Source organism: Lycorma delicatula, chromosome 2 (assembly GCF_047948215.1).
Source record: "Lycorma delicatula isolate Av1 chromosome 2, ASM4794821v1, whole genome shotgun sequence".
Lineage (NCBI taxonomy): Eukaryota > Metazoa > Arthropoda > Insecta > Hemiptera > Fulgoridae > Lycorma > Lycorma delicatula.
The window spans coordinates 225,643,340-225,668,726 of NC_134456.1; the positions used below are offsets into that span (position 1 = coordinate 225,643,340).

A 25,387-nucleotide genomic window follows, 5' to 3' on the forward strand; every position below is an offset into this window, starting at 1 on the left:
AAATAATCATGTTTGGTAGCAATTTTGACTTTTTGCAGGGATATTATGGTAATTCAGTATTGAATGTAATTGTTAACTGGGGGCAAGGTTTTTCCTACATGATTTAAACTCTTTATCTCTTCTGAGTATTCTTGGGGAAATGTCAAATTAAGTAAAAATGTATAGCTCTACAGCAAATAATAAAACCAAAAGAAAATATTATTACTTTGAATACAGATATTGTGAAAAAGGTTTATGACTGAAAAAAACAAAATTTTGTGACTCAGTGGATATAAATTTTTTAACTTTGTGCTGATACGATAAATATCACTGGTTATTGGGTCATGTATCTCTACTTAGTTAATTTTTTTTACTGTGTCGCTTTTTATTACTCGCAAATTATCATTTTGTAATTGTTTGTTTGTTTATTATTAACAGCAATATGGTTATTTTTAAGTTAAATATTTTAATGTAATCTTTATATTGTATTTAGTTATAGATTACAAAACTAAAAAAATTACATCATTTAGCAAATTAAAAAATAAAATTTCAAGCAACATTGGAAAAAATACTTGAAATATATTTTTATAAGACATATTCTGTTATAGTTTAAAGATATACTATAAATATTTCTGTAGTTTATTCTTTTTATTGATTTTAAATAAATTGTTGCAAAAATAACCAAAATAACTGTCACTCATACTGTTGATAGCTTCATAAAAATGGTAGAGTAAGTATTGATCGTAAGCCATTAGCTTTATCATAGAAGTACCATTAGTAGTAGTTTATTTAGTTCTAAATTATTACTTACTTTTCTTCATTTTACTGGTTGGAGTCTTTTGTGTCTTGTTTAGTATTAAAGTTTTAATGTGATATTCAGATTGGTGATATCTTGAATTCTCTTATAAATATATATATACAGGGCATTTCATAATGTTCTTAGGAGTTACAAAAATTCAATACAAAAAAAAGTATTTCACTTACCTAAATGAAAGTTGTACAAGGTGATGCAGGGACTCAAACAGTTTTTGTTCAAATCTATAAATATTCAATATGTGCTCCTCTGGTGACACGGCACACATCAACACGAATGTCTAGGTCTTGTCAAACTCGTTCTAACATGTCATTTTCGATTAGAGTTGATTGCATTGATTATGCGATCCTTTAGCTCAGAGATATCGTGCGGCATTGGTGGAATAAACACCTTATCTTTCACGTATCCCCAGAGAAAGAAATCACATGGCATGAGGTCTGGTGATCTTGGTGGCCACAGAATAATGTGTTGCTCTTCTTCAGACGCACGTCCTATCCAGCGCAGAGGTAATGTTGTGTTAAGGTACTGTTGAACCTCGTTATGAAAACGGGCAGGACAACCATCTTGCTGGAAAATGTAGTTGTTGAGTAGCTGAGGCGTAAGCCATAATTGTAACATATCCAGGTATATCATGCCGGTTACTGTGTTTCCATAAAAAAGAACGGCCCATACACTGCCTCACGAGAGATCGCACAAAAAACGTTTACTTTCAGAGAGTCCTGAATGTGTTCCACATAAGCGTGTGGGTTTTCAGTTCCGCAGACTTGCATGTTATGATGGTTTACTTTGCCACTAATATGGAAAGTAGCTTCATTGCTGAAAATTATCTTGTTTACTTCATCTAACAACATCTTTTCCTGTAACTGTAAACAAAAATCGAGCCTAAGTGTTTTATCTCCATCAGAAAGACACTGGATTAATTGAAGACGGTACGGTTTGCATAATAAACGTTTACGGAGAACTCTCCATACTTTTGTTTTCGGAATTCCTAATTCTCTGCCTGCAGCTGCAGTCGATTTTGACGGGCTGCGAATGAAACTTGCACGCACACGTTTGACATTGACTTCTGAGGTTGATGGACGACCAGTTGATCTTTGCTTGCACAAGCAACTGGTTTCACTGAATTGTCACTTGGTGGCTCCTTATGAAATTTCAACCGAAACGCACATTGCACAGAAATTATAATTTCGACAAGTGAAATTGTAACACACAAAATGACTTCTCGCTTCCCGTGGCAGCCATTTTTTCTAGTGTCGACGCCTAGCGAGCAATTGGTTTACTAACTGCCTAGTATACGTGGAAAAAACTATTTGACGTACTCGTTTGTACAGTACTTGTTTTATTCTTATGATTGAAATAGTTTTTTATTAATGAATTTTCGAAACTCCGAAAAACATTATGAAACGCTCTGTATATATATATATATATATATAAATCAACCACATTGTTTTTAATAGATCTTTTCTATTATTTATATATATGTTGGTAACTTGGGTTTAAATTGCTTCTACTTTTAATTGTTTGATTATTTCTTTATTCATTTATTAGAGCAAAGATTTACAGCTTCTGACGTTGTAAAGAATTGGTTAATAACTTATCAGTTACTTTTAACAGGCTAAGGAGCATCTTAGATTGAAACATCGTTACCTGGATCTTAGATTTCCTCAGATGCAGAGGAACTTACGTCTCAGATCAAAGTTTATAATGCAGATGCGTGACTTCCTTATTAATCATCGAGAATTTGTTGAAGTGGAAACCCCCACTCTTTTTCGAAGGACTCCTGGTGTAAGTTTTTGTTGGTTTCATTTGTATATTTTAATTAATATAATGTATTTTCTGAGATTTATTTACCATTTACTTAACTTTACCATTTTCTTACGCTTTGTGTAAGTATATTTAACATTAGCTGAGCATAATGTTCACTTATGTGAACATCTACTAGATGCTTTTATTTTTTCATATCAGAGATTTATGTTGTCAACAGTAGAACACAGCTTCTAATTTCGAAGCCAGCTGGTATTCTTATAAAAACAATACTGGTTATTAATTGTAATAATCGGTGACTATAATTATTTTATTGAGTAGTGTATATGAATTTACTGAAGAAATCTTACTTTATTAATTATAAATGACAAAATTTTTATTTGCGATAAAAATGGCCCTCATTATGTAATTCACCATCTTTGTATTGTCTATGGTGCAGTTAGATTCTAGTTTTTTAATTGTCAAAATGTAAGCGAAAATTATTGTTTTTGAGTTTTGTATGTTACAAAAACTCATAAACCGTTACGCATAAACTGTTTTCAAAAATGCTACTTGAAATCTAAAACTAGATAGTTCATTTTGATTAGGAGAAAGTATAGATAAGAAAATAAGTAAATGTAAAAAGAAGAAATAAAGATAATTCAAAATATTAACTGCCAAATAAGCAGTATTTAATAAATATTAAACGAGTACTTTTAAATGGTTTTACCTTAATAGAAACGTTTATAATAATGACCAAAAACTTCATTGTTGAAAAGTGATAGGGAGTAATATCTAATAGCCTTTTGAATTTTAAATTTATTAAATCTTTTTGAAAATGTTTTCAGTCATACGAACATTAAACAGTTATCAAATTTGGTTTATGGGAGGGGATATCTCTGATTGATGTAAAATTCAATGCTTTCTTATCTTTTTTGATGTAAATTTTTAACTGTATAATCTATGTAAGAGGTATGCATTAAGTTGTAATGAAAATCTGATTTTGAGGTTACAATGATTTTGATGCTTGTAATGATTGCCAACAGTTGTTGATATCTTTTATTCTAGAATCAATATAAATGTTAAAACATTTGTTTTAAGTATTCTGACCCCAGGGTTTACCTGGGTCCTGGGAGTCCAGGGAGCAGAGCCCAAGCAACTAGTACACACATATATATTAAATGCCAGATCCTTTCTGTATACATGTATGTATAATTTTTCATATGCAATGCAATCCAGTTAGCAGAAAATATGTTTTAAACAACAGTAAAATTGGTTTTAAAATTTAGGGATAATTTTGTTAGTATGAATTTGTTATAAGGGTTGATTGGAAGCAAGTTCTGCTGGATACTCCATTGAGGAAGGAGCCAGTAAAATTAACTCTGAAAGAAAAATTTCAATAATTTGAAAATAAGTTTTCAGTAAATTTATATGTTATCTTGTTGTTAAATGAAAAAAGAAGAATTTCCTCTTTTGTCAAATGTGACATGTGATTGCTATGTTTTAGCTCATGTTGGTCAATGATGAAAATGATTTAAAATTATAAAATCTTTGAATCACAACAAACCCAAAGTTACTGAAAACATAATGATATAAGTTTTAAATTATTATTTTTAATTTTAACCTCTGAAATATAAGTATTTTATTTTGAAAAAAAAAATTAATTTTTTCATTATAATTATTTTTATGGCTCCCTGTTGTGTTTGAAATATAACAATTATGAATATTATTCTATTGTAGTATTATTTACACTACTTTAATCACTTCATAATTGTATTTTACTACTTAGAAGATAGGGTTTTCTATTTTTTAAGAAAACTATCAGCTTTGTTTGTTTGATTAGGAAATAATGTAAATCATAATAATTTAGTTGTAACTGTGTAGTAAGCATAATAATAGCATATTTTTAGCTAGAATTACAAAGAATTAAAAGATAACTAAAATAAAAATTAAAAATGTATTAATGCTTAAGGAATAATGTAAAAATTCTTTAAAAACAAAAATTAATGTTGTACATTTATGGGATGGTCTGTTCCCTGTGACAAGTTCAGATTGCTAAAAGCCAATATAGTTGCTGCTATCAGTGATATAGTATACTGATAGTGATATAGTAACTGGTAAAATCATTGGTTTTAGTTGTGCCCAGTACAGTAATCGTTGTGTGGCCAAAAGAATGATAGTTCTTGAAGATGTTGATTCAGTGCGCTTTAGTATCAATTCAACATGTTGCAGCAGTTCAGAAAACACATTTTAGACGTTGATTAGAAGCCACCGGGTTGGTCTAGTGGTGAACGCCTCTTCCCAAATCAGCTGATTTGGAAGTCGAGAGTTCCAGCGTTCAAGTCCTAGTAAAGCCAGCTATTTTTACACGGACTTGCATACTAGATCGTGGATACCTGTGTTCTTTAGTGGTTGGGTTTCAATTAACCACACATCTCAGGTATGGTCGACCTGAGAATGTACAAGACCACACTTCATTCACACTAACACATCATCCTCTGAAGTATTATCTAAACGGTAGTTACCGGAGGCTAAACAGAAAAAAGAAAGAAAAAGATGTTGATTAGAAGGAGCCACATTTGTTGACTAGATTACAATAAAATAAAATTTAAAAGTTTGGTATATGTTTTAACTGGACCTAGAATTAAGTATTTGTGATAGCTACGTAGTCTATCTTTGTAAAATTTTTATTTTTTTTACAGAACACAATTATTTACTTATATGACTTCATTTAGTGAATTTCACTTCATTTTAGATTTTGGATTTTTATTTTAGCTTTTTATTTTTTAAATGTAATTGTTACTGGATATTTTTATATTAAGTTATATAAAAAATTTTGTATAATTTTAAACTGTAGGTATAGATAATTTTCTTTTTTAAAACATTATTTAGAATGCAATTTGGTATTTTTTCTTAATGGAAGATTATTTTAAGTTTTAAATAGTTTTGTTTCAGTTAAGTTTGTTGAGACTATGTTGTTATTATATCAATATTTTTCATAATTATTTAAATATCAGGAGAATTTGGAAAGTAAGTACTGTTTACAAATGTCTGTGCAGCAGCACTGGGAGCCATAATTTCATGCATCCACATTTGCTTTTTTGTTTTATTGAACTACCATTGCTATTAGGAGAACAAAATCATCTTTGTGTTTTTTCTGTACCTTTAAAATATTTAACTCGATCAAGGCAAGAACATGAAACAGGCTAAAACTGATTATCAACTGTTATTCTGTTATCGTTCAAATACTGTTGTTCTTTAAGTAACAACAGGTATTTTAACCTGATCGCACTTGCTAAAGGTAAAATTGATTTTGTGTATTGCATGAAAAAAATGCCAAGCCAACCTTCTAATACAGAAAATTCCAAATAAAAGGCAAAAAACACCACTCTGAAGAAAGGCTACTGTTCTGCCACTGAGCTTGGTAGATGTATTAATTGTATGGAAGAATTGCAATGAGAGATAGAATGGTAAGAAAATGGGCAAGCAGTTCAGTGAAGAATGTGAAAATACACACTAGTCATATATAGCGGCTGTTCATTGATGATTGGGTTCATTTGATCAAACTTGTTAAGAAAACAGACTAGTTACAATTTTTTCTTTGCATTCCTCTTTTCTGTAATTTAGTGACTTCCATGTGAAATTAATTCAGAACAAAAAATGTGACATGCTTATTGCATAGTTGTGATGCTTTGTGACCGACAATGATAGGTTGTACAATGCTGTTTAAACCTAACAACTTTTTCCATCACTTAAGTGGGAACAAAATGATGAATTCTTATTTATCCTACTGAATGACAAGAGATCTGTGTATGTCTGGCCTAATTTTTATTAGGTTTCTAAAAATAATGTTAACAGATGATACCTCCATGTATTCTGAAACTTGCAGTTTGATGAGTGTAACATTTTTTTAAAGTAGATTACAAGATTTTATTGAACATTTTTGTTTTTAAATTCAAATTAGGTTTATTTCAGTTATTAAAGATTTAGAACTTTGCAATGTTTACATTTTCATAAATGTAATTTATTTTCATTACTTAATATTTCTGTTGTGTATCTTTATTTTTAATACTTGTTTATTTTCTTTATATTACTAAAATATGTTTACTAACATATATAAACTTATTTATGAACTTATATTTTTGTTTGTATATATATATATTTTTTTAATTTTTGAATAAAAAAAAATGTACCTATTATGTCAATGTTCTGTATATAAATTGGGGTTAATTTTCTCTTGCTTAGTTGTCTGTTAATTATACAGGATTATAAAGCTTAAATTTAGTAGTATTGTTTTCTTGAAAATGTTACTTAATATTATATTAAAGCTAAAATTTATTGTGCCTCAACTCTGACGTACGTTAAGTGTTTATTGCTTATTCTTAATACGTATTTATTATGCCTGCGCTTAATAAGTTTTAATATGCACACAATAATGTTTCGTTAAAAATCTGGTGTTGCTGCCATAATATTAAATTAACCAGGATTTCATCATGGAAGCATCCTTTCATTTAACCATTAGATCTCTTGTTTTTTGTAGTTTGAAATAAATTCTAATGGAAAATTAGATTGCTAAAAGATTTTTAATATGATTCAGTATTTTATTTAGTATAGATATTACTGGAATAAGTTAACATTAATTACATAAAAACTTTGGATGAAGATATGATCAAAAAATCTTTTTTTAATAGCTAATAGAAATATATGTTGTCCAAATTGTGAATTAATGGAATTAGAGACTGTGCATAATGGTATGACTTATGAATAAATTATTATAATTTTATTTATTTCCATAAGCAATAGAGTAATTTAGTTGCAAGTTGCATTGAATTTTGTTATTTTTTGTTGCACAGGATATTCATGAACATTTGATAAGGTTTGGTGTACCTTGAATCTATTGTTATTGTGATTGAATTTTACGCGAGAGACTTGGTTGAGATGACTGTTTAGTAGAGCAATTAAACTTTAAAAGTGGCTTGTTTTAAAATAAATTCTTAAATGATTAATTGGAAATATAAAAAGCAATTCAAAGTCTACCTATTAAATATTTTGATTGTTTTGTAGTTGTAAAAAAAAATTCTCATAAAGCTATGTTGAAAAAGTCATAACTTGTAAAATTTAAGAACAGTAAATGCTCTGGTATCTGACAGAATGGATTTGCTGGTTGTGAGAATTTCCCGATTACAGAAATTTATGTAACAAGCTATTGAAATAGGTACTACTAACATTTTCTTTGATTCTTTTGCTTGATGATATCACCGCATAACCTTGAAGTTTGTGTGTGGGATATGGAAATTTAGTGTATGAGAAATGCCATGCCTGACCGGGATTCGAACCCAGGATCTCTGGAGAAAAGGCCGAGATAGTACCACTCATGCCGGCCTCCGTGGCGAGAGTTTTCATTTATGTTATATTACATGGGTTCCTGAAAATGCAATGTAAAATTAATGTAATACTGTACATGTAGTAATGTAATACATATAAATAGTCTGACATTAAAACACATTTAAAGGTTAAACAGTTTCATTTAATTTTGATTGAATTTTAGCTACAGTAGGCCTATATTATAAACTACTGTAGTTTAAATAGAATTAAATATGATAATAATGTAAAATTACGATCTTACCCTTCCAGAAAAATACTGGGGCAAATCAACCTATAAAATTCACAAAACATTGAAAACTATGGTTCAGTATTTTAATTAAAATATTGTACAGTAATGCGGTACAGTATATAATCAAAACATTACTTATTGAATTCAGATAAAAACGTGAGCTAAAAAAAATATGGTACACAAGTTTCATACATGTAATTACAATTGAACTATGTTTTTGCACTTCCTTATTACACAAGAATTTACAAATATTGATTTGCCATTAATTGACAGTCGCTTTTGCAGAAAAGATTAATGAAGGAGGTGCAGCTGCAGAATTTCTTGTTCCTAATAGCTTGGCAGCAAAGTTTAACACAGTAGCATTTGCATCTGCAGCACTAGCTAAATTAATCTTTTATCGTGCAATTTTATCTTCATTATCTGAAGATTTGCTGTCATTATTGCATGTTTCCTGTAGAACAGTACTAATCAAATCTTCGCCCACCATCTCCTGTAATGATTCACTTTGTGCATTGGCACCAAACCAGCAATTATGTCATCTTGAGTGAGATCGCTTATAATGTTTGAAGCATTAAGTTCTTCGCAGGTTGACACAATTTCTTGCAATACATTGTCTTCACTTTCCTTTAAAGAATCTTTGATTAAATTTGTAGACAAGTTTTTCCAAGCAATCTGTAAGGTGCTTTGTTTTGCTGTATTGTAGGCAATGCTATATTGAATATCATGAACTTATGCTATAGGTTTTTAAAAATTCTTTACTTGATCAATTGTGGCAAACAAGTGTTTGAAGCATTTTTTATAATGTCATTTCATATTCTGTATCACAACTTGGTCCATTGGCTGCCATCACATTTGGAGGAAAAAAAGAAATGAAATATTACCCAGTTGGAATTCAAGTTCGGTCGGTTGTGTGGTGCAGTTCTTGAGATTAAAACATATTTGCTTCTTCTGCCTTTCCAATTTTTTAAAAATGTTCTTTCACAGAAGGAACAAAGTTATACAGAAACCAATTTTCAAAAATTTCCTTGTTCATCCACGCATTTGCCTGTCCTTTATAATTCCAATTGCAGATGAGGATGTTTGGATTCTACAATGACCGACAACTTCAGATGATGAACACCAGTGGTGTTTGAACAGCACAAAACAGTTATGTGCTGTTCATTTATTTTGAAGTCTTGAGTATTTTTTCATAGTCTCCTGCCAGAGTTTTATTGAAAATGCAAACCTGTTTCATTGGCTTAATACAATAGCGTGCAAATTAATCTGAACACAGATGTTATTTAATAAAGAGTAGTTTTATTTAGAAAACAATCTTTTTTTGTGAATATCTAGTAATTAATATGCCGCCCTCTATTCTTTATCACTTCACGTACATAGTTTGGCATTGATTCAACAGCTGTACTACACATTTTTCTGATTTCTTCATCATGAAACTATACCGATATTATTGTTTTATGAGATCAATTTTTGTGGTATAATTCATTTTTGAGAGTTTTTTTTTTACTATTGCCTAAAAATTTTAGATTGGGTTTAAGTCTGCGGAGCTGCCTGGCCAAGGGAGCGGTTAAATGTTTCGTTCTTCGAAAAAGTTTTCCACGTTTTTGGCAGTATGGCATGATGCCAAATCGTGTTGGAACACTGTTGTCTTGTGGAAATTTGTTTTGAAGTTGTGTTACAACCTATCATGTATCCTAGATTCATAGATTCATATTTTTATATATCATGCATTACTTCAGAATCTTGATATATCCATAACTTTTCAACATACTATCTACTGGAAGTAATGAAAAGGGCCTTCAAACATGAAACATTTTTTCTGGGGATGTTTCACTGATTGTTGGATATGAGATGGTGATGTATTTTCATCTGATACTTTTTGTAATATATGGAACCCTTTGTTCCTGAACATAAAAATGTGAGTTGTCAGAAACGTCTCATTTTTCCAGGCTTTTTTGGTCCAATTACCATGTGCTTTGGCTCGCAAGAGTCTATTTTTCACATTGTTGGTGTTAAAGCTGTATTTTAGCTGGCCAATGCGCATTTTGTCCAGCTCCAATGCAGTAACATTCTGTCCACAACAGTTATCACATGCAGTAACAGTTATCACGTGTAAATCTGTTCATTTGGCTGTTAATTCTCAATTTAACATACTCGATAATTTTTGGGTATAGTTTTTTTTTATGGCCACATTATTTGCCTTTAATTTGAGGTGAAAAAGAACCAGTTTCTTTAAATGGTTTTAATATAGCATTCACTATTTCTAGTCCAACATCACACTCAGAATCTATTTATCATCATGTCACACTGATATGCCCAGAAAGAGAAACAATTTTTGAATGCTTTCTTGGAGATAACAACAAAAATAATCGACATAAGTCCATTATTTTAAATTCAAGACACAAAAAACAAAAATATGATTTTGTAATAAAAAATGAATTAAGCTTTCACAAAACACTATTTATAACATGAAAATTGCTAAATAACCAAAGAACAATAATAACATCACATTATAGATTCAACTTAAACACTGCTTGTGGTCTAGCAGTATAATAATAACATAAAAATGAACAATACATTCCTTGTGTTCAGATTAATTTGCACTTTACTGTATATCTTGTCAGGTGTGAATCTGTGTTCCTTGACTAATAAATTTGCCAAAGGTGTGACTATACTCTTCAGCTTTTTAAAAATCTGATGGTTTGATTTTGCCTGAAATATCCGTCTTTCTGATTTTGTGTCTAAATTTAAACTTAAATAACTTATTTTTTTTTTTGTAAAATTCTTTTGTTTTTTCCAAAGAATTAGAAATAAATTGATCCAGAAAGTGGAACATCTTTTAATTGTTGGCACTAGATGTACTCGTATAATGCTAAATGTAACTTTTCTGATTTGGGTTTGCCTTTCTGTAGGACAATGATTTCTTATTGATTGTTTTGATTCTGATGCTGTGTAAAATTTAAGAAGTTTTTTTGATTCTGAATATCGTTATGTGGTAGATGATCCGATACCATGTTCCCCCATTAATCTATTTCTTTTTCTCCTTTATCCATTTGTTTACAATTGTAGATCTTTCTTTAAGGGTTAATTTTCTTTTTTTGAGATGCTTTCTTTGATTCATTCATCATTTCTTAAAACAAAAGAAAACACTGAAAACTTTAGACTAATTGGCACTATATGTACAGTACTACTGTGTGTATGTAAACTATCGTAAACAAATTAAACTGAACCGTCTACCTAACGCTGAAAAAATTGTAATATATTGAAAATGTTGACACAGTTGAAAAGTAATCAGTAGTATAGACTAAAGTAATGCATCAGTAGGTGGCTGTTTGGCTATGGAGAGGAAAAATAATAGTAGAGAGGGTTTTTTGGAAATTTTTGTTTTGAGACCAGAAGTGTTGGTGATTCCATTATGTATAATAACCTTTTAGGCCTAATAAGCTTACTTGTTGATGCTACATGTATGGCTTGCAAATTTCCATTTTCATTCCCAAATATGCCTACCAAAAATATGATGGCATGTATTTAATTATACAGTATTTTTAGGATGTTTAACTTATTTCACAATTATTTGTTCTCATTTTTACTTCCTTGTATGAAGTAAAGGAAATATTATGAAGTCGTGAAAAATTTCGATTTTCAGATTTCAATGGAAATATCCATTTTGACTACTTTTGGTATTACGTCTATATGGGTGTATGTATATATGTATCTTGTATAACTCAAAAACAATAAGCCATATGATGTTGAAATTTTGGATTTGGGACTGTTGTAATATCTAGTTGTGCACCTCCCGTTTTGATTTAAATCGACTGAATCAAGAGTGTCCAAAAAAGCCCAAAACCCCAAAAAATTGTATCTTGAACTTTTTCTTAACTGCAGTAGTAAGCCCTCATTGAGAGCTTTTCAACGATGTATCATAAGTCTTACTTATTTTCATTGGTTCCAGAACTATAAGCTGAATCAAATTTTAATTAATGAAATATTTGGATCGTAAAAGGGTAAGGCACGTTGGTTTGAATTAGACTTCATCTTCCTTTTTTATAATTTAAATGTACTTACTGATTTTTTAATAATTACTAATCTCCGATTGTAAAAAAAATGTACTATAAATAATAATTCAATAATAATAAAAAAAAATATGAAAAATATCAGAAGTTATTAATGAAATAAAATTTGATATACTTTTTGTTTAAAAAAAAAAGTGTATATTTAATTTAATAGGCGTAGAAGGAAGTCATGTGGTGTCCACATCATTTTTTTTTTTAAAAAGATAAATTATCTTTTCAAAATATTCTCTGTTAAGTGTAAATTATCATATTAATCACTTGATTTATTTAATAATAATAATGATCATATTAAAAATTGAGAATATTTTCAAAATACTCTTTACAGTATCTGAAAGTATATATATATATATATATCAAGGTTTAAAATTTATAAATGTAAAATGTCAAGTTTGGAAATAATGATACAGCTGTTTAAAACTGAATACAAGTAATGATTTTGAAATATTGTAAAAAAGATTGGACTTTTTTTTAGGGCTGCATTTTAAAGAATAAAACGAATTTTTTCACTTAATGCGGTAACCATGTAAAGAAATATTTTTAAAAATTCTACTGAAAAATATACAACCAATAAATGTTTACCCAAGACTTCTTTTTTGGGGGGGGTCAGGTGAATTATGATGAAATTTTTTTGTAACTATTATTAAAAGTTTAAATATACTAAGAAAGTTTTAAAAAAATTTTTTTAAATTTGATTGGCTGCCCAACCTCTTTCACATTACCACCAAAGTTTTTTTTTTTTGGCCGCTTGCACTGCTACACTTAGGAAGACATAAAACAAAAATTCAGTTAAAAAAATGTGCAGCAACTAGAAAAGAGTTTTTTTTTGATTTTTGGGAAAGGGAAGAATTTGAGAGCAAAGTGTTTTTTGAAATGGTAAGGTAAGTACATAGACATGTAGAAGCTTAATATAAAGTGGTGTTATATTTGCAAAATTTTGAAAAAATTGACCCCAAAGAAAATATCTATCCACCCTCTGGAGTTATTAACCCTCAAATGTTTACCAACAAATTGGTCCATATACACAAGTCTCTCTGCTAAATTTCGTCAAAATCGGTTTATGCAGTCACGAGTTATTAAGCTTTAAACACAGCAACACATTTACATACATATGTACAGTTGCCGCCAAGTAACGGCGAACTATTTCGGATGGGTAAATCGGTCCTTGATGCAGTGGCTGCCATTCGTCGACTAGTGGAAGGGATCATCAGGGGAGCAGGAAACCGGGTCAGAGGCAGTCTATGTATATTGGTGACACTTGATGTGAGAAACACCTTCAACAGTGTCTCACACGCAGCAATAAGCAGGGCCTTGGTAACATGCTACCATATATAAAAATTATATCGTATTTGACATAAATTGTGAAGTGGAGTGAATCATCGAAAGGGGAGTTCTGCAGGGGTCAGTACTTGGACTGACTATGTAATATTGTGTATGACGGGGTTTTCCGGCTCCCAATCCCACCAAAAGTCTCCTTACTGGGCTAAGCTGATGATCTGGCCCTTGTATCTGAAGCCAAGAATAGGAGAGAGGCAGTCAAGAAGATAACCAATGCATTCAATACAATAAGCGGATGGATGAACGAGGTCGGGCTACAGATGGCACCTGAAAATATAGAAGTCGTCGTGATCACAAAGACCCATCGTAGTGATACCACTGGAAGGACAAACAATAGTGTCACGGCTGGCGGTTAAGTACGTATATGTCTGGATAGATGCCCGGCTTTATTTCAGCACACACGTAAAGGAGGCACGTGAAAAAACCGAAAGAACAAGGAAGTTAGTTGCTGCCCTTCTCTCGAACTGCCATGGCCCAAGGCAGCAAAGGAGGAAACTACTTGTAAGTGTAGGTTATTCAACGTTACTCTATGGAGCAGAGGTATGGGGGGGAGTAACAAAGTACCAAAAGTACAAAGGTATTATGGTGTTTTTACACAGGAGGTGCTACCTAAGAATCACAGTAGCATACAGGACCGTGTCGAAGGATGCGATAGAAGTACTTACAGGAATCCTTCCGTTAGATCTGGTAGTCAAAATACGGATAAGATTACGTGAGCTTGGGGCCCTTTCTCCCACAGACAGAAGAAGATGGACACGCATACTGACTGAGGAGATGGAGAACAAGTGGCAACACAACAGAACAGTGGGACGGCAGCACAAAAGGCAGATGGACACACTGCCTGGTGAGAGATGTAAGGGACTGGCGAGGGAGAGCTCATGGCTTGCTGGATTACTGCTTTACCCAGTTTATGGCTGGCCATGGGGGCTACAGAGCATACCTTCATAAGTACAGTCTCGACGATGAACAGAACTGCCTGGTATGCCAGGAGGAGGAGGAGGAGGAGGAAATGCCATGCCACGTGTTCTTCCACTGTCTGAGATATGAAGGACCTAGGACAGAGCTACTTGGTATACTAGGGAAGTGATGTTCCAGCCTAAGGAGAAACTGGAAGCCGATCACTACGTATGTGAAAATCATGATGAGGGACCTCCAAGCATGAGAGGAATCACAAAGCAATAGGCGGCGTCGGAAGGTGCAGGGGCGGACAGGTTTGCAAGTGAGCGACTATACACTGAGGGGTCCCCTGTGCATGTGGGGTTGCCTTAACGTGAAGATGCCGTGGACACTCGGCTCCTGTTTCTGATGGCATCTGCAGGTAGTAAATATAAGGAGTATGTATATGCGCCTGGTTAGTTTGTGATGTAAGTTTGCTGTACTGATATTATGATGTAATGTTTTTGATTTATAATTTTTTTTTTACGTATATAGTTGAGTATTTTGCGTTTGATGTATATGATGTCTTTCTGATCTTGGTCTAATTCCCTGTTTCTTGGGGCCTTATTGTAGTATTTAGTATTTTGAATTTACTGCATTCTGTGAGGATTAGCTGTTTGGCTGCAGATTTTTACTGCTGTCCGATGTTTACATTTTTAGTATTGCCTTGTTGCACTGATCGTGTAATATTAATGAATGTCTCTTTTCAGGCGTATTTTTGTGTTCTTGCCGTATTGGTTTTGAAAATTTTTTTCTGATGTTTATATTGTTGCGAGACTTGTTTTCTTGAGTTTTTCTTTTCTTGTATTTGTATATATTGTGTGACTTTTTTCTTTGTATGTAGTTTCATAATCTGTTTTCTGTATTTAGATCTATGGTGATGTATCTTGTTTGCTGTAGTTTTGCTGTGACTGATGTGTTTTTGTTGATATTCCTATTATGATGCAATTGCACTGTGATGTATGAGTGTGTGAGTGAGCGTGTAACCCTACTTCCAGAAGGAATGCTTCACTAGCGGTTCCAGGAAGGGTGGTAGCCAGGGGTGGCAGTTTACATACACATATTGCTACAACATCTTGTAGCACCTGTTAGTGAGCCCAACACTGCTTAGGCATATGTAAGTGGGATTCCCACCTCTTTAACAGCGAGCTTAGAGTGGTGGCAATTACTACCCGATTTAAAAACACTTTATATACTTGGAAAACCAAATGAGAAACAAAAATAAAGTAAAAAATAATTGTTTTGTATTTCAAACATGATGTCATTTTCTTAATATGTAAACACACAAAATACATTGCTTTATAAAAAACAATTGCATCATGTGAATAAGAGATGACTAATAATGGTGTGCCAATGTTTCAGAGAATAGTAGTATAGCAGTGATGTGCAGGCTGATAATATAAGCTCGCCGTTATGTGATGGTGGCTATTGTATGTATGAACATTACCCCTTCTTTTTTTGTTTTTTGGGGTCACTGGATCAAGAAATGTAAAAAACCACACCTCATTTTTTGACTGATTACCATACTGTATTCCTTGCAGCATAGCTCTTATCTAGAGCTAGGATGCCACGAAAATAAAAATAAAAAATTGAACCCAAACTGTTATTTAGTAATATTATTATTTAATAAAATAATATTTAGCGGGGTGATTTAACTTTGTAATCTTCAGATTTTATTACAGCCACTTAAATGAGTTTTTCAAAAGGTTTGTTGTGACAGAATTTTTTTTAGAAAATACTTGTGTATTTAATTGCATTTCACAAGTTTATGTAGGGAGTATTAACGCAGTGCCATAAATTTTTCAAATGTTGTTAAACATTTAATGATATTTATTCTTTATAGATATTGTTTTCTGGAATGAATAAGTACGAGTACATGGGCACTTGGACACAGGTTCAAAACTATGTTCTCTTTGTTATAAATATCTTGCTGGATCACTGTTCTTTTAAAAGATGAAAAATGTAATAAATAGAAATGAAAAAGGTATGTGTTGTAAGGATTCATGTAGATTGTGCTCATGTTCATTTTAAAAAATCATATTTTATTGTGTATCTTAATCATTCTAGATTAGGACTTCATCAGTATTATCCTTTATTGACCTGTTCTGTGCTGTATCTGAATTTTATTTTAATTTGTTTCATATCTTGGTAGATTTTAATTTTCAATCGTTAAATATTTTTTCTTTCATCAGTTATTTTACTGAGTTTGCATAAATTTTCATTCCTTTCTGTTCTGTGGAGATCTCTTTACCACAATGTACCTGTTACATATTACAGCTGCAATTGTCTGTTTCATGAAATTTTCTATCCTAATTTTTTACTAAATTTAGAAGTGTTCATACTAAGCCTTGTATGAACACTTCACAAAACACAAGACCTTTTTCTTTTTTACAAAGTTTCTCTTTTCTCTTATTTGTTTATCTGTAATGTCACATTTTTTAAATATCTTGTTCTTCTGGCTTAACTGTTGTCAATGTTTTGCTGCCATGAAGTAATATAACAGAACAGTCTGGATACAAAACATACAGTAAACCATACAAATATATATTTTTTTAAATTTCTAAACCCGTATTTGATACAGTTGATTTGTTTCCCTTCATTAAAGTTTTCCTGAGTAGTGATAAAATGTTTTTGATATTTTCTTAAGTTTATTCTTTATAATTCTACGTTGCCTAAATAAGTGAATTCTGCATTTTTGGTATATTGTGTAACTCCTTGTTATCCACATTTTTTTTTGAATCTCATAACTTTCGTTTTACCCCTTTATAATATCAAATTGAATTTCTCCACCAGTAGTGAATTCTTAAGTTACTATTTTTTATTCATTCTAAGTTTCAGCTAAGTATTTATATCATCAGTTAATCAGCTGTTACTCTGATCTCAAATTTTTACAGACTTTTCAAAGAAAAGTAGTATGATATTATTTTCTTTGCGTTTTGAGATATATGAGGATTATGAAATACAATACCATTCACTTAAAATGTAATTTCCTTATATATATATATATATATACCCTGGAAAAAAAATTGTGGCTGGAAAGTCTTTAAAACTACTAGATCAATTTTATTAAAATTTAGATTTGCTGTAGTAGTGTACCTGAAGTTGTGCATGTGAAAATTTGATGCAGATTGGTTGAGTCGTTCCTGAGTTAAGCTGAATTTAAGTTTGACAAAAGTCAACCTCAATTTGAAATTATGTTGACTTTGTATTGGTGTATTTTTCATACATGCTTATGCAGAGAATCACAGTTGTGAGTGAGATTAAAGTTGATGCTTGTGTGTAGGGCTATGGTTTGCAACTTGGGAGGCGTGGCTCCCAGGGGAGGTGCCAAACCCTTTTAATAAAAAATTAATGCTCATATCATAATATCTATAAATAAATAAACTTCATATCGTAACGTAAAGTATAAATTCAGTGAAGTAATGTTCATTTTTATTTTTTTTACATTTTTATACATTCATTTAATTCTTATTAAAAAATTATCCAGAGCGGAAGATTTTAAAAATGGTGCCTTTATTTTATGCAAAAAACGACTGCTAGTTGCATGAAACAATAACCTCAAATTTAAACATCACTCGTAGCTAAAGTGTCAATTGAAACATATTGGCGGGGTGTGATGTAGTTTTTATTGTGGTTTCTTTCTAAAAATCACTGTTAGTGTATTTTTATGATTATATTTAATTATTATTTATTTTAAATTATATTAATAAAATATTTTTTAGACAAATGGATAAAATCTGAGTTGTTACAAAAGAAAAGTTGACAATAATGAAGATACTGATGCTGATACAAGTAAAAGCTTGCTTTGCTAAAAGCAAAAAGAAGGTAAAGCTCCTCAAAAAAAGACACTACAATTCATCATATTTATTATTAGGATTCACAAGTGTTATTATAGATGGCTTGGAAAAACCAATGTGTTTGCTGTGTTCAAAAGTTTTGGCTTCAGATAATATGAGACCAGTCAAATTGGAAAGGAGGATAAAGGACCCAGGCACAAACTTAAGGCATTTGGAATGGCATTAGTATAATCATATCTGTGCATTACAGTAATATTTCAGTTTATATTTTATAATTTATATATAATTTTAGGTTTGATTAAGAAAATATTTTAATAGATATTATTGTTGGAAATGGATTATGGCCTGTAGGGTGCCCAAGAATTTATAGTGCCGACTAACAAGAAAGGAGAATTTTATTCACTGGTACAGAGTCCACAACAATTTGCTGATGGCTGGAGCAATAGATCGATACTTCCAAGTAGCTAGATGTTATCGAGATGAGGATTCACGTTCTGATCGTCAGCCAGAATTTACTCAGGTAGTAATATTTATCGTACTAAAGTTTTAATATTGGTGTCAGAATTATTAAATGAAATGACTGGACTATTGTGTGTGTGTGTGTGTGTGTGTGCGCGCACACGCAACACATGCATGTATTTCTTTTTTGTATTATTTGATATTGGAGTTTGTTTCATTCTATCCTTCATGGAGTGAGGAATTTATTTTTATTTAAATCATCAATATTGAAGTGACAATATATATATATATGTATATATAGTTTTTTCTACTTAACTTAATTACAGAAATTTAACAATCCTATAATAATAAAGATGAATTTGTTTGGTTAGTTTGTTAATTGTGATGATTCTGAGGAACATAACTGAGAAAGAATGTACATGAGCAAATGTTGAAGTCTGTAGTAAAGTGCTGTCGCAGCTGATGTTTTGGTTTTATGACATCACTTTTGGAGAGAGTTTTTTAAATGGAAAAGTTTCATAAGCCAAGAATGCTAGAAATGAGCAATTATTTCTACTGAAAAATTTCTTAAGTATCTGCAGTTGTTTCAAAATGTTTACGGTAAAAATAAATACTGATTAATTATGTTTTTTTAAATATACTGATTAATAAAAAAATATAAATTCTGAAAAGTGGACTCTGTCTGAATTATTGGCTTAAGTTATGAAAAATAATATGTCAGTTTTAGCATCCATTTAACAGAGTTTTCTGTAAATGAGAATTTGTCAAAGTTTCTCTGCTTAGTAAAATGTAAATGTAAGCTATTTAAATTTTTTCTATGTCGATTGGAATTAAAAAGTGGTATATTTAACGCCTTTCCCGATGCAAAAATATGTAAAATAATATATATATATATACTTGTATGAGTTTTTTTTGAGTGTTTAAAAAATTGTTTATTTATATTTTTGCTGTACGCGTGTGAAATGTTAATCTATGTGTTCTTGTTATTGAGACTTGGTTTTCTATAATACTGAAGTATTATGTCATTTTTATTGTCTATTTTATAAATGAATGTGTTTTTAAAAACATTTTAATTGTATTCTGCTCAGCTCAGGAATGGTAAATATTTAAAAAGATATTTACAATTGCTAAAATCTTTATTTTTTGAAAATAAGGAGTTAGTAACATAAAGGGTTTCTCCTTTAAAAGTTGAAGCGGGTGTGTTGTTTTTCAATAAATAAAGGAAATATAAACAATAAATTAAAGTGATATATTAATTTATTGCTTTATGCTTTCTGTACCAGTCATTATTTTGACTGTAATTGATGTAAAACATATGATGGACAATATGCATCACCTAAAATTGCTTTCTCTGAAAGAGTGATGTTCATTGTACCAGTCAGTCCCTAGTGTGAACAGAGTGAAGTATTATAGAAAAGATATCCTCTGTATTCCAATAGATTTAGATTTCTGATATGCAAAATTATATTTGGATCAGAGAAGGAGGTAATGGGAAACCTTTTCACTTCTCCTTTCCTTATTAAGGGTGGCATAAGATTGTGTTTTTAAAAATAAATTCAGTTTTTGGGAATGACTTGTGATTAAGGTCAAGTTACAAAACATACATTCAACAAAATGTGGATTTCTTTAAGATATATTTAGAAGCTATTTTGAATAAGAAATCAGTTTTTAAAAATTCCTTTTGTATCTGTCCTTATTATGAAAGAAATCTTTAATAATTTTGTGTTCAATAGCTTTGTACCTGTATTTTGCATTAAACCAAAAATCCTAAAAAAAAACATTAATTGTAAAAATTGATTGGAGCACATACACAGTATGTCTGAAAAGTATCCATACTAAATTAAATAAAAATACAGATTTAAAGATAAACGAATTTACTCACATCAGCCCTCTGTATAGAACTTTTCTCTAGCTACACTCGTTGCAGCGCCAGTAGAGCCCGTCAAATGCTCTGGAAAAATCACTTTGTGGGATTGCCTTCAACTGCTTGGTGCAAGCCCTTTAGATGGCCGGAATGTCGCTGAAAAAGCGGCCTTTCATCTTCAACTTGAGTGTTAGGAATTAAAAATAGTATGTTGGAGCCAAGTCAGATGAATAAGTATGATGATTTAATTTATGGTGTTATAACATGTTAAAAGTATTGTCGTGTGTGCCGGGGCATTGTTGTACAATTGAGTCCAACTGCCTGGATCCCAGTACTTGGGCCAGATTCAATGAATGCGATACATCAGGCGTTTCATTACTTCCAAATAGAATGTAGAATTCACAGTTTGACCAATTGGAACAAATTCAAGATGAATCGGGTCCTTTGAGTCGAAGAATGCAGTCAACATTGTTTTCATTCATGATTTTTGCTGCCTCACTTTCGCCGGTCTTTGTACAACAGGACTCAACCAAGCAGCAGATTGACGCTTCGTTTATGATATGAAGCACCAGCTTTCATTCTCAGTTAGAATTGTTTGCAAAAAATTTGGGTTGCTATCAACAGTTTCAACAAAGTTTTGAATGTAAAAAAGATGCACGTTTTTGTTCTTCGGTCATGAAGTGTGGAATGAAACAAGAGCACACCTTGTACGTGCCGTATCTTTGTACATACATTGTACGTGTCGTGTCTTTACAGATTTTTAGCTCTTGTCCTAGGGTAAGATGAGGTTATCAAAGGCAACCTCAGATGAGGTTAAGATGAGGTTGTCAAAGGTAAGATGGCTTGTCAAAGGGTAAGATGAGGTTGTTCGAGCAGGAGCACATGTACGTGCACTTTCGTAAGATTTTCATTGTGAACAACTGTTGACGGCCTCCCGCTTCATTTGTTGTTATCCAATGACTCTCTGTCATCTTTAAACCGCTTCCACCATCTTTATGTTTTAATACAAGATGCGGCTTCATCACCAAATGCTTACTGTATCATAGAATAAGTTTCAACGAGAGATTTTTGAACTCAAACAAAATATTATCTTGCTTCTCTGTTCCTTGTCGCAAGCTTGCACAAGGTCACATGAACACAATGTACTGAATATAACTGGAGACTGGAGTGATGACATTTTATACACACACTCGTCAAACATACATGCACATCATTCTACATAGTACGCAGCATACTATGTAGTTCCTTGGTTGTCCGAGAGATGGCACTACTTGTACCGACTACAGAAATTTAGTTTGGGAACTTTTCAGACCTACTGTATCTTATGAATAATGTAGTTCTAAAAACATTACCGTGAAAGTACATTTATTCTTATGCAGATATGATAATTATTGCAGTTATGATAAAAGATAGTAATAAAGACCTTAGTGACCTAATATTTTATAAGTTTGCCAGTTACATGAAGTGGCTGGCTTGCTGGTTCACAGCTCCTCAGAATATGCTGATAAATATAATGCTGATAAAATATAATATGCTGATAAAGTATATGTTTTTTTACAGATGGATATAGAACTGTCATTTACTGATAGAGAAGGTGTGATCTCTCTTGTTGAAGATATGCTAAAGCATAGTTGGCCAGATTCTCTACCTCCACTTGTTACTCCTTTTCCACGTTTATCATACCAACAAGCAATGGATATGTATGGCTCTGATAAGCCTGACATTAGTTTTGAGTTAAAGGTTTGTACATTTTGTTTGTTTAATTTCTGTTTTTCATTCATAATAAATTTCAATTATTATTGTTATTCAGCAAGTGGTTTTTTTTATATATATATGCATTTATCCTGATGAATCAGTTTTAAAAAGAATGACTAGTTTTCCACTTAATTGGTTTACTATTTAATTTTGCTCGTACCACTTTATGCTATACTATCATGTACATATTATACTTGGTTCAGACATTTTTTTTCTTATGCGTCATAGCTTCTTCATCATAACACGTTATATAACTTATCTGTTTCCTGTTTTTTTTTTCAAGTTTTTTGTTTCACAGGGATTAGTGTCAGTTAAGTAAATGTCAGTTTTTCTGTTGATTGTTATTATTGTGCTCTTATCTTTGATATATGTAGCTTTTGTATAGGCATTGGGCTGGTTGGTGAGGTTTGTCAGTGGCAAACCTGGAACTTGTATTGGTCCTTCAAAAGGAACAGTAGAATTGGATAGTACTATCCAATTTTATTACAATTGTACAATTTGTAATTTCTAGTTCTAGTACTATCCTGGGATGTCTGGAAACCAGAGAAAGCTACAGGGAAAATTTTAAAGAACTGAATATCATCTCGATGGCAGGTCCTGCCACCGAGATGATCCCCCTAGTTTTAAAAAATTTAAACATTTTTTCTGAAACTGATGCTAATAAACTAATATTAAATTTTGGTTATTAATTTATTCTGTTGAGCCACTTGACTTCAAAACTTAAAATTAAAAAAATTAAATATAATCAAACAAGTAATTTTATATTTCATAGAAATTTTTTTTTTTAAAGATGAGTAACATTAAAATTTATCACATTACATGATTTGTTTTAATGTTGATGAAGAAATACCTGAAGCTGGCTAATGAATATTTTTGATTCTGTTATCACTTGCTGTACTTTTAGTTATTGTGTAAGTTTGGAAAAGAACAAGAATACAGAACAACATTCTCACTGTCCAACTTTCATTAATTTCTCCACCAATATAGAAATAGTTAGTTCTATTGGTATCTTATTAAATGAATAAATACTTTTTGTATTTATTCATTTAACTATGGGCCGTAAAATTATAAATAAATATTTTTATTTAAAAATGTGAAAAAAGAATTCATAATTTTGGTTATTGTTTTTAAAAAAAGTATGTTTGACTTCAATTTTTTGACTTCGCAACAATCTTCACATTAACTATTGGAATTGTAGTTCTAGATTTGTTTTATTGAATTTTTCAGGTAAAAAACTTATAAAACCATCAAATTGCCTCTAAATTTAGTACTCAAGAATTTCAATGTCTTCATTTTACCTTTAGTGTAGAAATTAGGACACAATATTTCATTAGCTGTAACTTAAAATGAAATTATTTCCAGACATTTCTGTTGGAACTGTTTTGCTTTCATTAATGTACCAAATTAGCTCCTGAAGTATTGCCATGTAACTTTGAGTAATGTGAAACGTACGACAAGTAGTATGTTAAGTTTATTATTGTACAAATTTAAAGAACAGTATATAATTGCTGGTTTTTTTGTATAGTAAGTTGTGTTGTGAAATGTATTTCTGTTATTTTAATTCCAGTTAGTGGATTAGCTGAACCAGTTAGCTGAACTAATGGAGAACAAACTGGGATTGTCAGATGATCTTAAAAAGATAGAAAACCTGGCTGCAAGGGCTGTTGTCATACCTAAAGGAGCTGTAAGTGTCTTCTTTGTGTATTTTAATAGTAGGAATAGTAATAATTATAATAATAATATATGTCAGGTTAGTGCTTCCTTTTTTTGGTGGTAGGTTAATATTTATTTTAGTCAACTGTTCGATGTCAGACCACCTATATTTTAACGCTATTGGCTCCTCGATACTGTCTCCTAAGTAACATATGTAGCTAATTAACATATCTTGACATTGAGATCCAGGGATTCTCATGTATCAAATTATAAGTAACTCATTACAGAAATTCACAGTTTAATAAAGCTGCACAAGATATTCTGTCCTGAATTATAGATTAAGTTTATGTGTGTTTTGTATACCTTGGAAATCTGCTTAAGAAATAGGGAACCTGTTCTTCATAGTTTAATAATAATCATGAGAACTTTACCTAAATGTTATTCACTTAAATAAATTAAAAGTGCAGCAATAGTTTATGAAAAATTGCATCAAAAATACCTTAAATTCCTCTTACAAGGGTAACATACCTATTAGAAATTTTCAAACTTTATTGTTTTCTGAGTACAAATATCTTTCCTCAAATATTTTTTTTTTTGTGGGAAATTTAAATTTAGCTTGCACATGGAAAAGTTGTTCACATTTTCCTCTACCTCCTCAAGAAAAAAAAGGTAAATTACTTCCTGAACCCTTACCATAATATGATTTACTTTAAAAAAAAAAGTATATTTTATGAAGCAGGAATGCTGTTGGAGGAATGATGTTTATTTTTTTGACATTTTCAGTGAAAAATATGCTTTGGAGAGAACCTATTCTATGTATGTAAGTATTGTTAAATTGCATGACTCATCACTGTTTGGTGTGAACTAGATACATTAAGATAATTGGCTAATATGTTTCAATCTTATATTCAAGTTTTCATGCCTTCAATAGTGGTAGCTTATGATGTAACAAAATAATTGAAAAAAAAAAAAATTTATTAAAGAAAAAAGTCATATAAACATATAGTGCATGGAAAACCATGGTTTTTTGAGGGAAAAATATTGTACCATTATAACTTTGTATATCTTGCCTTCAGCAGCTCTGTGTGGCATTTAAAAAGGTGAAACAAAATATGTTTTAAAATGAATGTTAGTGATCTGTTGAACACCAGCTTTTTAAAATTTGAATATTTTAACACTGAATATTCAAATATCCAATTTGTTGGTGTTTGTCTTAGATTTAAAATTTTCCTTTTATGTTTATTACTTTTTTCTTTTTATTTATATATATATATATATATATATATATATATATATATATATGAATATTAATTTAAATTTAATTTATTTAAATTTATCTTCTTCTTGATTGGTTAGAATTAAATATAA

At 31.0% G+C, this 25,387-nt stretch overlaps 1 protein-coding gene across 1 annotated transcript in view; it reads left to right on the plus strand.

Moving 5' to 3' along the window:
* The window catches only part of LOC142320083 (aspartate--tRNA ligase, mitochondrial-like), a 58,806-nt gene that overhangs the window by 21,446 nt on the left and 11,973 nt on the right, over positions 1-25,387 (plus strand). Inside the window, 6 exon segments of the mRNA XM_075357758.1 lie at positions 2,408-2,578; positions 18,640-18,710; positions 18,712-18,808; positions 22,172-22,351; positions 23,955-24,116; positions 24,759-24,839. Coding sequence (XP_075213873.1) covers positions 2,408-2,578; positions 18,640-18,710; positions 18,712-18,808; positions 22,172-22,351; positions 23,955-24,116; positions 24,759-24,839 — 762 coding nt within the window.